The sequence below is a fragment of the Silene latifolia genome, chromosome X (assembly GCF_048544455.1).
Source record: "Silene latifolia isolate original U9 population chromosome X, ASM4854445v1, whole genome shotgun sequence".
Taxonomy (NCBI): Eukaryota; Viridiplantae; Streptophyta; class Magnoliopsida; order Caryophyllales; family Caryophyllaceae; genus Silene; species Silene latifolia.
In genome coordinates, this window is record NC_133537.1 from 77,247,228 (window position 1) to 77,262,706 (window position 15,479).

Below are 15,479 nucleotides of genomic sequence, written 5' to 3' on the forward strand. Positions count from 1 at the left end.
AATTCCACCGATCAATTATACTCACTTTACCAATGGGTTAGGTATAAGAATCACCAAGTATGTCTCACCATACTACCTAAGTCTTTCCAACATCACAACTTCTCAAAACCAGGGTTATGGGTCAACCACAAACAAACTCAACCAAGCTAAATTATCCAACCAAAACTAACATTTCACAAAAGAAAGAGAACCATCAAAAAGGCGTCAAGGGAGGATTAGTAAGGAACAAAGGACAAGTTGGGAGGTACAAGAGTAACTTCGAAGGAAAAAGAAAAGGGAGTTTAGAAGAAGTATTAAGCATCAAGAAGTAAACAATAAGGCAAGTTACACAAAGAATGAGAAATATCTTTGAGGAAGGGAAAGCATTCTTCAAAGGTTGAACAAATATTCTGTTTCCGGCACTAGGCACCAAGTCTTGATCTCCACATAGGTAAGCTCATGGTCATTAATCCAAGGGTACAACAATTATTAAATGACAATCAATAAACATGTTAGAACCGAACAAAGGGCAAACACACTACAGACTACCACCTTAGGTCCTTAAGTCTACCCATCCCTCATTCATTATTCAAGGTCAAGTTCAATTTAAATTTGGGGTACACGTGTGTGCGTCGGGAGCAACATAGGCTCTGATACCAACTGTGACACCCCGCGATAACGCGGAAATTATAACTTATAAAATTCAAGTGGAAAATAGGAGATTTTTGAAACTTTTAAAATTTAAAGCGCGGGTTCACAATAATCTAAAACACAAATAAAGAATGTGGAAATAAAGATTAAATTATACAAACGTGATAGTCAAAGGTAAGGGAAAATATATCCCTCGAATGACAATACAATAAAAAGTGAGTCTAAACAATCCTAATAAACCAACTACTAGGCCAAAGTGCTCGCTAGCTCACACATGTCTTCACCCCATGAATGCACCAACTAATACCTGTCATTCATGTAAACATGAACGCCACAGTCAGTGGGGAGTAACTCAAGGTTCTCCCAGCCACAAAATGTCAAAATGAACACAACAAAGAACTCAATTAGATATATCATGTAATATACTTACAAAAGATATGGACATCAAGTTTATATATTTTAACATATCAATTAAATGAGATGGAATACGATAGATCGATATTAGCATATAGGAGACTAACTATTCAGGTGAAATAATTAAATAGTATAAAAGATAAGAATACAGTCATTTATGCAAAAGCACGCATTTCAAGGAATTACAACATGGATATGAGATTAGAATCGGAATCATGTGAAACAGTTAAGTAAGGGATCAACCAATGCAAAATTACAAGAATAGAAACTGTAGCCATTATTTGGAAAACCACTTAGCAAACATTGCACGGGGCATGGCTACTAATGTCACATTCATACTTATGGCTTGCATCTCACCATAAAAACGGATGGGAACATCAATCCCGACGATCATATCACAACTAGAGGGCTTATAGCTCACCTCTAGTATCCGATAGGACCAAGACAAACAACACAAGGCGTAACTCTTGCCTTGAAAGACAAATACCAATATCTATAACCAAGCAAGACCTTTCCTACTCATATATAAATATATAATTCCCCTGGTAGGACGACAATGGTACTCCCAAGACTCAGTCCTAGTCTAAATCTGGCCAGACTCTCGGGGCAGAACGGTCCCCGATTCGACAAGCGGCAGAACAGTCAGCATCCAAGACTCGATCGACAGAACGGAAGTCGAGAACCAACAATCGGCAGAACAGTCCGAAAGAGGCGGAAAATATCAGCTAAACCCACAATCGGCAGAACAGTCTGAAAGAGGCGTAAAGATATGTCAAGTAATACGGTATAGCATAAAGGCATTATCACCAGAATACGATATGGGCTAACCCGCAATCGGCAGAACAGTCCGAAAGAGGAGGGGAAAAACGTAAATCAACCAACTCTCGGCAGAACGGCACGAGAGCAGCGCAACCCAACACTTGGCAGAACGGCACAAGTAAGGCGTAAAGATATATCATAAGAATATGACTCAACCAAGCGATACGAATCAGCTTGGAATGAAACTACTAATGTATTGAGCCGATGATAATCCAAATAAGACATTTCATTCCAAATTATATTCATAAACATGAGTAGGTAACCCATTCCTTCAATATTTGTCACTTGAATAAAAAAAATGTAAATAAATGGAAATGGGCCATTTATAACAAGCAAAACCAGCATTATTACAAATGACTCAATTTAATTAAACAAGTAGAATATTTCACTCATATTTGAGATACAATAAATAAATGAGAATGAACGGATTAAAAATTCATATTATAGGTAAATGAGACATTTCATCAAATTTTGACTTGAATGAATAATAAATTCCACATTTATGGTTAATGTGAGAAAATATACAAATGAACAATATTTAACGACTTACGTTATATAAAATACGAGACGATTATTTAATCATATTTTAAATAAACCAATTTACGCCAAAACAGTTTATAAACATGACTAGCCCTATTAAAATGCAATACCACACCTATATGGCCCACTAACATATAATATAAAATAAGCCCAATATGCCACATTACTAAATAGCAAGACGAGTACATGAGCATATTTGAGACGGTAATTTAAATAATTAAGTAATGGGGTTTTATAAGTATAAATCATGAAAGGGAGGTATTTAAATGAACGAATTTAACGAATTGCGTTTTATAAAGACACGAGACGGAAATTCAAATGATTTAAATAAACCCAAGTTTGTGCCAAGGACAACGATGCCCACGACTCAAGTAGTAATTTGGACAACCAAAATCCCGACCCCACCAACAAACTTACACGGCCTTACCACTAGCCACACTTCCCGCCCCAAACACAACCGCCATTCACCCAGAACAGCCTGCAAAACTCGACCGCAAACACAACCCGCGGCTGCCCAGACAGCCGGGAACAACCACACAACCCGCAACATAGTTTAAGGCGGAGGTTTTAAGTTCAGAACAGACGATGTTGAGGAGTGTTAATCAAGCATGGAAATGGGTCTAAAACGTTACTCCACTCATCCCAAAATAGAGGCCAAACACAACCAAAACAACCACCATTCGACCCACAACCCGCTACCAAAAACCATCCACAAAACGTGTAACAATAACCAAAACGAGACCGCAAGCTCGACACTCGACATGAACCCAATGACCTCAATCACACCGTGACCACCATTAACGCCCTATAACAGCTAAATAAAACATAGCACAAGGTAGTCCAAGCTTCGACTCTTAACAGCTCTATGAATTCTATTCTGACTGACCAAGAAAAGACTCGAAGTTGGTACATGAAACCGGAACTCTAGGGTACCATAACAGTCCCAATTTCAGCATAAAGACCGTCTATCACAGCTCCCCAAAACGACACCCAACAGTGCCGACCACCCCTATTCCGACTTCCCAAATCAGAGGACAATACCGTCCCAAAACAATCTACTTCAGGCCCTAACATAAGACGAAAATTTACCATTCACATGAGACAAATAAAGAATCAAACTTTATCAGAAATAAGACATATAAAACGACACAACAAGACGGAATTTCGACATTTGTCGAGTAACCTATCACCGTTACCATAAACGCTTCTTATTCTTCGAATAAACAGTCCCTAGAGCTTGAGTCTTCCACGGGTCTTCGAGACCTTTATCAAGGAGCAAGAAAAAGAAAGGATTGAGGCAAAAATCGAAACTTTTATAAGACGGCGAAAAACAAAACCGTCACAAAAACGAGACTTTAATACCTTGAAAGATGAAGGAGAAGTAAGGATGAGATTGGTGCAAGAATTATAAACTTTGGTTGAGAAATGTGGCAGGGATCTAAGCTTGAAGGTGACGGAAAAATGGCCTGTAGCTCTGTTTGTATATTTGTTTTGTTTTTCCGTTGTTGGTGCAGGTGTTACTCGAAAAAGGAAGGAAAGAAGAAAGAGGAAGGGTGAGGTTTGCGGCTGTCAACAACAACAATAATAATATCTAATAATAATATAATAATAATAATATAATAGTAATAATAATAATAATAATAATAATAATAATAATAATAATAATAATAATAATAATAATAATAATAATAATAATAATAATAATAATAATAATAATAATAATAATAATAATAATAATAATAATAATAATAATAATAATAATAATAATAATAATAATATAAGAGATATTTAAACGTAGAGTGTAAGAGGGTAGGTGAGCGTGTCGTCGATTTTCGATTGGTCCGTTTTTAGATAACATTTTCAATTGAAATGTGACGGTCTAATGTTAGACGGAAATTAAGACAGAAATTATTATTATTGCGGTCATTATTATGGTCCGACCAAAAATATACATACATATACTCTTATATAAATTATGCCTTAAGAATATAGTTTAATAATACGTATTTTTATATAAATGAGCTTTTATATATTACTTTGATAAAAATCGTGTTTGACATAAAATTAATTAAATTGAATAATTCAAAAAAAAATATAATAAAGTAATTAAACGGTTTAATAAATTTTAAATGTCAGAATGAGAAATTCGCGGGTGTTACAATCATCATTTTAATCGAGTTTATCGACCGTGTCAATTACAATTATCGTAGTTCACCGCTTTAGTTCACTTAACACGTGATAGATAATAAATTGACATGACCTCTCCCTAAAATAAACAATTGAGACTTAGCCTTACCAAAAAGTAGTAACCATGAAAACCTATTTCGTGAGGGAGTGCACTCGGCCACACCGGGGTACAAACCTTGTTACGTAGAGGAAGTGGGTGATAAATGTTTATCCACCGAATTTATGTTAATAAAGGGTATTTCGGCACACCGTGCCCTAAGTTAATATGAATTTGGATCATGGACACATTTATTCGAAATTTGGATTGAACTCAACGAAAGTATTCACGATGATTTCCGGATGTGTTTCGGGCTAAAGATAAATATTAATGTAATTTTATCGACCAAGAGTTCTAAAAGTAGGATCGATTAAAGAGTTAATCCACCGAGTTATATTAATAAAGGGTATTTCGGCACACCGTGCCCCAAGTTAATATGAATTTGGATCTTGGAATCATTTATCATAGTTGGGTAGAGGTCACTATGTAAATGCTTTACTTGTTATTTACAAGTATTATTATAACGATGAATGTTTTGTTTTCATTATTCCGTTATCATATTGTTCTATTTCTTTACCACAATTCATATACGATATCATTTCGATTTTCGATTCAAATCTCCATTAAAATATCGTAACTAAAGACAAATATGTGTTTTCTTCTAAAACCTCATATGAACCATTGCTAAGGATCTCTTGCGAAGAGTATAGATAAAAGTTATTCGTGATCAAAAGGGTTTTTGATTCTTGACTAACATATCTACTTACAATGAATTGTTTCTCATATGCTTAATTGAGTTAAGTACTTTGAAACGTTATATCATTTTGGTAACTAGATTTGTTGCAAATCAAAATTGACCAAAATACTGGAACCACTTCAATGAAAGTTTTAAGACTAAACAAACAAATGAAGAGCAGTCTTCATGAATTTCAATTTTGCTTCTCTTAGCAAAGACTCATTGAAATGAGTGGGAGCATTCTCTTAAACCGTTAAGAAAAGGACGAGGTTCAAGAAGTAAAGATTAGAATGGAATTGACAAGACAAAGGTAAAAGTAAAGACTAAACCTATCAATTCCAATCGATAAAGTTCCCATTTTGGAAGTGTTGGACACTAGAAAGGAAACTACCCCAAATTATTGAAGAATCAACAAGTTAGTTGTGGGACATCTAATAGAACCTTCTTCTTTAAATGTTTATTTGATTAACATAAATTTTGCTAGTACTACTTCGTCAATATTAGAAACCAGTGGAGGTTTTCATCATTGTATACGATAAATAAGATGATTATAATATGATGACTAGCATCAAAAATATCGAGAGATAGAGTCTTTGTGTAATCAATCTAGTTTTGGGTTTATAGTTGTACTTAATTATGACTATTAAGTGCATAAACTCTAAATAAGAATATAAACTTGATACAAAAGAGGTTTCAGTTTTGTGACCCTATACACCACGATTTGATGTATGGCTAGCCCATTATCAAGGTGAATATATTCTAAACCAAACTAGAATGATACATCATGTAGATGATGCAAGACTCAAATTAGTATCCCATGATTAAACCTTAGATTCTGGAATGATGAACGCAAAGAGTTATCAAGTACTCTTGAAACCATTAGATCTTATGGTATATGCGTATCTTGTATTCAAAGCAAGATGTTTCGTGCCTTTTGGTTGAAAAGGAGATCGAGGTTGTAAATCATTGATCCAAAATAGGTTGATCATTTTCTTTTACCAACGATTTAAGTTGACGCTAATGTGTTCACTTAATAAGGTAAATAGAGAAATCTTTGAAGAATTTCAAAGAGTTCAAGGAATCACGATTTAGTCGTGATGGGATTATCAAAGTGAAGACTTTGATATAAGCCAAATGAAATGTGATATAGTATCACAAGTTAATCTCTCTTAGCACGCATTATGGGATAATGTGTGGTTGGATAAAGAATTCAAACGCTATTCGATATGGTTTGGACTTCAATCAAGTTACTTTGAGTTACTTGATCCTTTTGGGGATTTTATCATTTTATCTAAATTATTTTTCCACTAAATCTAAAACGAATCATATGAGATATGAAATGGTAAGGTACCATATTTGTAAGTTTTCAAATGAAACAAATGCTCATTTTTCCTTATTATAATCACGAGTACAACGGGTTTGTGGGTCGTGAAGCTGTCTTTCTAAAATACAAGTTTATTTCTAGAAGACAGAGTGGGAGAAATTAATCAAGAGCCACAAAGAATGTTATATCGCAAGAAACTGGTCTTTCTTGGCTACATGAGACATTTTGTGTAAGACGTTGTTTCTTCAAAACCTAGGAGGTTAAAGTCATCACTTGTTGAAGATTATGAATTAGTGTTACTTTTAGAAAGTAAAGAGCTTGTAACTTACAAAGAAATTGTATGATTCAAGTTGATTACTTCTGGAAAGTGATGAACATATGACTTACATGAGATTGTTTAAGTCACAACTCAATGCAAGACTTAGAGCCATGAATCTAAAACCCACTTCTTCAATTAGAAGGAATGTATTCAATACATGTCTTGAGTTTTGTAGATTCTTGCAATCCTAAGATAATGTGAAACTTAAGAGAGGGTCTTAAGTAGGACATCAATGAGTTGGAATCAATGTTTGATCATGTTAGAAAACTTTTCTCGATAAGTCGAGAAGTTGTGTTTATACATGGAGTTTAGTGGGAGTTACGGAAATTTTAATTAGTCTTATATGTGGATGACATATTGATCATTGGGAATGATTTGACACTTATGGAGTATTATAATACATCTTTAATATCCGGATTTATGGAGATAAATCTGCATGATATTAACATCAAATAAGAAGTCTTATGTTGATAAGATTCATGACTAGTTCAATCAAGTTGAACATATTTGATTGATTCCATTTGCTTCCGCTGCCGGATCAATTAAATAGGAAATGATGTATAACACTTTTTTTTTGGTAGAATGTAAGCATTCTCATTAAGCTCAAAAGAAGTATTACAACCTATCAAGAGAAGAGTAAGTACATTAAATAAAGCCTACTAGAGTAAGCCATTGCCTATCTCTTTGCATACGTACTCATATCTAGCTGATGCACCTTGCTCTTTACCAACTGCTGAATTTGATGTACCAGAATCATAGGCCTCATCAGTTTACCTTCAATTCTAGCCAAGTTACGCTGCTGCCAGACATGGTAGTATACTGCCATGACAGCAGCAAGACAGATGCCCTTCTGAATTGATCTCCATTTCCTTCGTCCAATCCAAATGATTGCATTTCCACCAGGGGTAGGAATGCACAACCACGAACAAACTGCATGCAGGACTTGTCTACTGTAACTGCAATGCATAATAAGATGGCTAATAGTTTCTGTATCTGTATCACAAATACAGCATTTATCATCAGTACAGATTCCAATCCTACACAGCTTATCCTTCACATTCAAAGCATTCCTGAAAACTAGCCAGCATAGAAAGCTATGCTTAGGGAGGACTCTAGGATTCCAAATCAATTTAGCCCATCCCACTTTCTGCTCCTTATGTCTGACCCAATTGTAGCCAGAGCCAACATTATACCCTCTTTGATCAGCAAGCCAAACACCATTATGATATCCCCCTCTAAAAAGTTCTTTCACCTTGCAAATAGCCTTCCAATTCCCACTCATGTGAGCTTTAGGAAGATAACTATCCTAGGCACAACCCTTCATATAAATTTGGTGAATCCACTTGACCCATAAACTATCAGGCTTGCTGAAAATCCACCAAACCAGTTTCCCAACAGTGGCAATGTTCCAATCAAGACTATACCTGATACCCAGGCCACCTTCACATTTAGGAGTGCACACTTGGTCCCAGCTAACCAGAGGAGCTCTCATATAAACACTAGTGCCATCCCAAAGATAATTACGACATAAAGCGTCAATCTTCCTTATAACACCATTGGGAATGAGGAAAATATTAGCCCAATAGGAGAAAAGAGAAGTTAGCACAGACTGTACAATGATCAGTCTACCTGCATAAGAAATTTTCCTAGCACCAAAAGTTCTAATCTTTTCAATGATTTTTTCAATCAAGATCTGGCAATCTTTCTTACCCAATTTTCCAGCAGTGACAGGTACCCCTAAATAGTTAAAAGGGACCTTCCCTTCCACACAACCAGAGAGGCTAACAAGCTGCTCCTTCATAGGGCTATGCACACCACTGAAGTAAATATTAGACTTATGCTTGTTCATGTGAAGACCAGAAGCTGCAGAGAAGGTTGCAAAGGATCTAAGCAACACCAAAATAGACTGATCATCACCCCTAGAGAAGAGCAAGAGATCATCTGCAAACATGAGGTGTTGGAGCCTCAACTTTCCACATAAGGAGTGAAATCTAAAATCCAGGACCTCAGTAGAGAAATGAAGAATTCTGGACAAGTATTCCATGGCAATAGTGAAGAGGAGGGGTGAAAGAGGGTCCCCCTGCCTCAATCCTTTTTTACCAGGGAACATACCAAATGGCTCCCCATTTAGCACCAAAGAGTAGGAGGCAGTAACCACACATTCCATGATCAACTGAGTGAACTTGGGAGGAAAATTAAGAGCATGTAACATCTGATGTAAAAAACTCCAGTTCACGAGTCATACGCCTTCTTAAGGTCCACTTTCAAAGATACATCTAGGGGTTACAGAACTTCTATTATAAAGCCTGATAAGATCTTGACAAACCAAGATGTTCTCAATGATATTCCTCCCTTTAATAAACCCCCCTTGATTAGGGCTAATTATATGAGGTAATACTCTAGACAGTCTGGAACACAGTAACTTAGAAATGATCTTGTAAGTCACATTGCAACAAGATATGGGCCTGAATTGAGTGACATTTTCAGGTAAATCAACTTTTGGAATAAGACTAACCAAGGTGTGATTAACCTGCTTGAGTAGCTTGCCATGATGGAAAAAATCCTTAACTACACTGCATGACTCCTCCCCAACAACACTCCATGCATCTTTAAAGAAAGCACTGGTATACCCATCCGGGCCAGGAGCTTTATTAGCAGGGATTTGCCATACAATGGCTTTAATCTCAGCATTGGTCACTGGTTCAAGAAGCATATGGTGATGATCCTCAGTACATAAAGGACCCCTTTGCACTACCTGGGATTTAACAGGTTTAAGAATCTCAGTCTCTCCCAGCAGGTTCTGATAAAAAAAAAGAAAAGCCTGCTGTATTTGTAATGGATCAGTATGACACACTCCATAGTCATCAAAAATCCTGAACACCTTATTCTTCTCATGCCTCCCTTTCATATAACTATGAAAAATTCTTGAGTTATTATCCCCTTCTTTAAGCCAGATAGCCTTGGATTTTTGCAAAAGGAAACTTTCAGAAGCCTTCTGCAATTCCACAAAATCCTTTGCAGCTGCAAGCTCAAGCTCAATCAGTTCACTGTTTTGAGGATGAGCTCTCAGCTGTATTTGAATATCTTCCAAGTGCTGCCAAGCTCTCATAGCATTATTCTCCACATCATCAAAAAGATCTTTGTTAAGCATTTTTAAGGGCTGCTTCAACTTCTTGAGTTTTTTAACAAACTTATACATGGGAGTGCCATAAATCCTGACATCCCAAGCCTGTTGAACACAAGGGATGAACTGATCTGCCTCACTCCACATGTTAAAGTATTTAAAACATCGTTTTTTCTGCCTGTCAGTACTAGTTTGCTGAATAATACATGGTATATGATGTATAACACTTCAAATCGATGCAATTTTGTGTAAGGGTGTTACACAAGTGCTTGCAGAAGCATTAAGGATGTAATGCAAAGTGTTTTTGATGCAATTTTGTGTAAGGGTGTTACACAAGTGACAATTGACAATTGAGATTGCGCATGGTTCCGACAAAACCAAAATCAAAACACATTAGGATGGTTAAGATACCATTGTGGCTATGTTATTTAAGAAATGGATTTGTTAGAATCGTTCTAGGCAATAAAGAACAATGAGAGATACTTACAATGGAAATTGAGTACACTTGCAATCATGAGATGTGCGAGAGGATGGATCCCGCATACTGTGAAAACAGTGGCACTACTACAATTTAAGGCTACGAGAACGCCTCTAAGAGAACGGTTGATAGCGGAACCGGTCTCTTTCTTATAAATTAACAAAGATAACGGTGGTTTTTTCCAACCGTGCTCGTAAATTAACAAAGAGAACGGTTAGATTTGACCAACCGTCTTAAAAGAAATAAGAGACCGGTTAATATTTAGAACCGTTCTCCTTGAAAAACAAAAAGCACGGTCCCTCTTTATCAACCGTTCTATTTGTTAATTTGTAAATCCTAAATAATATCGAACTTCACGTTCTTCCCCGCATATACAACTTTTGAGTTGTAAACCCACGAGATCTTCACCCAAAAACCAACGAACTACATACGAAAATTCGCCGCCCTGCTCGCCGCCGGCCACCTCCTTTCCCGCCGACTCCTCACCGGCCTCATCGTCTACATCACACGCGAATTCTCTCTCCCAAGTAATGGTTTTTCATTTTCCCCCAAATTTCAAGTTCTTCAATTTTTACTAAAGTAAAACCTAATTTTTGAGTTATTTACCTTCTGCTAGACTTATTATTATCGTTAGCTTGTTAGTCTATTTGTGATTGTAGTTGTTTGGATTGAATAATTGCTTATTAAACTTAATTATCTCGTTTTTCTCAAACCCTAATTTCTGTAATTTGGGATAAATATAGATGCTTTTTATTGGGTATTCATGATAAGTAGATAATTATTTGAATTTATATTAGTAATGTGGAGATTGTTTGTTGGTAGATTGATGATGAAAATCGAATAAAAACTTGAAGAATTGAATCAATAGATTGCGAGAAACAGTGTTTTAGCCTGCTCTGCAGCTAACATTCATTCACACTAACTTTACCAAAAACATTCAATCGTCTGCTACTCGGCTCTTTAAAAGAAAACATTTAATCGTCTAGCTTCTTTGCATTTTATTTGTTTATGTTCTTTGATAATTATAGGCTCCCAAAAGAGGCGTGAAGGCCCCTGTTGTGTCCAAGAAGAAGCCTGTAAGTCCCCTTTGCCTTTCTTAAACACCATGGCTCGTGGTTGCTCAATGCTGTTTGTTATGTTAGAATTTTATGTGGGTGTTTTAAGTAGCAAATCAGCTAGGGTATGCCAAACTCAGTATTTGTGGCATTGCTAATGATAAAAGTTTATCTGTTAATTGTTGAAGTATACTTGTTTATGTTTAAATCCGGTCAGGCCAATAGTTATCTTTTGTAGTCAAGGATGAATGTGTTTGCTAGCCCATCAGTAAGTGCTTACTATAACCAGTTGTAAATCAACTGTAAACTATCTGTGTTGGGAATGAAGTAAGCTGTTGACTGTTATAAATAGCTCTAAATCAGCAGGATTAGTAGTTTAATAAGAGAGTATTCTTTTTGTCGTGTGAGACCCATTTGGGTGTATAATCGGTGATCGTGGCATTATCAATCTAGTTGATTTGTGATAAATGAGTATATGAATGATGCTGTCCTTCAATCAGTTCAATGCATTCATGGTAATCGAGATTTGATATCACGAGTGTCTTGACTAAAAATTAAGGCAATATCATATTCTCTTTAGAATGGAAGAAGTTCGGGTTAAGCTCGAGTTTGAGCTTGATCTTAAGTTTTCTGACCAAGTCAAGCATGTCCAAGCAACACACATACTTAAATCATTCTTAAATATACGTGAAAGTTTGTACTACTTACAATCATCTTGCTTTATGTTCCTGATCCATCATTCACAAGCGCATCCTCACTTGGTATATCGCAGTGTTTTTGGCTGCCGAAAAATACAACCTGAAATACTTAAGCCAGGCGTTGATGGTGTTCATAACAGACTCAAAGTACTTAATTCTCTAAAACTGGCAGTGGTTTGTTACCTTCGTGAATCCTCCTTTGTTTTGTTTCCTGTTAATAACTCTAGTTCTTGTTTTGACTAATGCATTTATTTACTGTCAATAATTTAGTGCACTTAATGTTGTCTGATTATTTGTGCCTCCTATGCTTTTGTGTTGATTAGGCTTGAAAATAGACTGCTGTTTGGGTTGATGGCTCTAGCCTTGAAATATCCCTTCTTGCTCAGTTTGCCGAATATCAAACTGATGTTGATTCACAATGCTTGTAATCAATCACAACTTAGTTTTATGTTATTTGAGTTCATAGTGAGGGCATTTAGGTTCCTGTCATTTGATTTTCTGTAAGTATGGTCCCTGTCATTTGATTTTCTGCAAGTAACAATGGAGTCCTACTGTCTTCGATCGTGTACTAGTTAATACCGCAAAATGTCGTATGGGCAGTAGGTTCATTTGAGTGATAATCATTTTATTTCATTCTCTTGATTCCAACATTATTTAATCCTAGAATATATTCTGATGATTATTTTTTGCGCATCAAATTTGCAGGTCGTTCGGGAAACAGGTTGTAGAGCATAAAGAAATTGTTGATGTTTATAGTGAATTCAAACTATGCTGCTTGGATCATGAATAAAATATGTAGCTTCACCTAATGCATCCGAGTAGAATATGCTTATTTTTTAAGTGATGTTGATTTGTAATAACAGTTGTATTTTGTTTCAATAGGATTTGTCCTAATGGTTCAAATTAAATCGGAAGGTTTTTGTGTAAAAATTGCTGGAGTTTCTGAATTGTAACAGGTTTAATTCTTACGATCTATATGATTCAATAATGTAGGGTTACGATAAATATAGAAATATTTTTTTTAAAAAAAAAAAATTAACAACCAGGACGGTTAGTACCATCACAACTGTTCTCTTTGAAAATGTAGAACTAAGGCGCCAAAAAATCTAAAATTCTAACAAAGAGAACGGCCTTATCAAAGAGACCGGTTCTTATATGCAACCGTTCTAGGTGATATATCAAAGAGAACGGTTGTGGAGCTCGACCGTTCTAATTGTTGTTACAAAGAGACCGGGTTGACTTGATTTCAACCGTTCTCTTAGATCAAAGAGAACGCTTGGCCACAGGACGGTCCAAAGTACCTATAAGAACGGTTAGAGACCGTTCTCTTTGATCCTTTTTGTAGTAGTGTGGGAGCTATTCTAAGGCTAGAGAGCTTATGTCTAGATTGGATCTAGACACATACTCAGAAAGTTTTGTAATGCAAATGTATACATTACAAAGGAAAACGAGTATGTAGTAAGTTTCAGTAAGGTACAAGAAGTTGATAAAACCTACTAACCAAAGCCTTCTCATGCGCTTAACATGATTAGTCATGTCATATGTCATTTCAATTGCATTGAGATGAACAACTACATATAAGATGCAAAATTGATTATAAAAATATGAAGTAGTAATCAGGTATTGACTATTCATATGAGATAATCACATTTGTCGTTCGAGTTTTTAAAATCTGAAAACTCCTTTTATACTTTGTTACATCCAAACGGGTTGGAGAGACAATATTGAACCCCGTTAAAGTGAACCCGGATTAACATTGTATTCGCCCATAGTCACTTGTATGAGGTGACGTCTCGAAGTGACTAGAGTGTGATGCGATTGATGGCAAGTTCAAGTGCCATAGAGTCATGTGAGATGACTAGTCGATCACATAGGCAGACTGTTAGGAACACCTTGTCGGGCCTTATGACCGCTTATAGAGTTCTGGGAAATTTATATAGCCTGGTCGTGGCGAGAGCTACTATAGTATTCTAAATGAGTCGATTCTGTTGACTAAAGACTGTTCGCCTAAGGTGGCACAGTTTCAGATTAACTTTGATTTGTGTTACTACGACCTTCGTAAATGGGGTCAAATAGGCATATTTTAGGTTATGATTGTGGGGTAATATCCGTATAAAACCCTTAAATTTTAGGACTATAACGCAAAATTTAACATGTGATTATTGTCATAAAACAAAAATACAAGAGAAAACGATAAAGCACAAGAATTAACCTGGGGTCCTTGAGAATTCGGCCTAAGATAGAAATCAACGTAGATTTCTTCCTAATCGTTGCACCCAAGACCGTCTGAGACTATGCCCCTTGTGCTAGAAATACTCTCTAATTGACTTGCAATATTGAGAGAGTTGTTGTGAGTTTTTCCGATGTGAGATCTAGAAATTTCAGAGAAAATTGCTCTGAAACCCTAATATTTTTGCCAATGAATGATTTTGGTTACAAAAGGAGAGAAACTCCCCTTTTGTTCCTCTCGGTCCAAACCGTGTACATGGGTAGGGAGTGGGCTTTCCACTTCCTCCTCATTTTTAACTCGTGGTCCGATTCGAAAATGCTAAATGTATATGACGCGATTTTATTATAAATCGTCATCGGTTATCGGTTATTAAAATATCGTCTAGCAACATGAATTAGTCGATATAATAATACATGTCCGATAATGACAATATTGTATAATTAATTTATTCAATATACATTAATCAAATATAATCGTTTATATTTAATTTACGAATTAACTGTTTAATTCGCCTTTGCCATTATTATTTAATCCGTATTAAATAAAATATCTCAACATCGCGTTTGACTAATTATTAGTCAATAACTCCGACTAACTGCTTAGTCAAATTAGGCATCAACATGACTGTATTTTCATACCGTCACATCTCTCAAACGTATCCTATAGGTGTGACTTTTAGGGACCAGTTGATCACCGCCATCAGTATGACAATAACGTCAAACTTATCTAGCAAGCCAACCGTTATTGATAAACGTGGACCAACTGATAATAATACAAAAGTATACCCTTTGATCCTTTTAGAGATTTAAATGTTATTGCACTAACTTTAGAGGACACCAGCCCCAACAAGCTCCCACTTGTCCGTACAAGTGTATGTGCAATAACGTT

General features: G+C 36.0%; 1 protein-coding gene and 1 long non-coding RNA gene across 2 annotated transcripts; one reads left to right on the top strand and one right to left on the bottom strand.

The window, feature by feature from the left end:
* Nucleotides 1–7,682: 7,682 nt before the first annotated feature.
* On the bottom strand, nucleotides 7,683–8,288 carry LOC141617649 (uncharacterized). The gene has a single exon (XM_074434817.1). The coding sequence runs from the start codon at nucleotides 8,286–8,288 to the stop codon at nucleotides 7,683–7,685; it is 606 nt and encodes a 201-aa protein (XP_074290918.1).
* Nucleotides 8,289–10,933: 2,645 nt separating this feature from the next.
* On the top strand, nucleotides 10,934–13,269 carry LOC141621455 (uncharacterized). The gene is made up of 4 exons (XR_012532344.1): nucleotides 10,934–11,135; nucleotides 11,637–11,684; nucleotides 12,436–12,535; nucleotides 13,067–13,269. It is a non-coding gene; the product is annotated as an uncharacterized LOC141621455 (long non-coding RNA).
* The last annotated feature ends 2,210 nt before the right edge of the window (nucleotides 13,270–15,479 follow it).

Coding starts and splice junctions, on each gene's coding strand:
- LOC141617649 (XM_074434817.1), bottom strand. CDS start 8,288: ATGAGTGGGAATTGGAAGGCTATTTGCAAGGTGAAAGAACTTTTTAGA.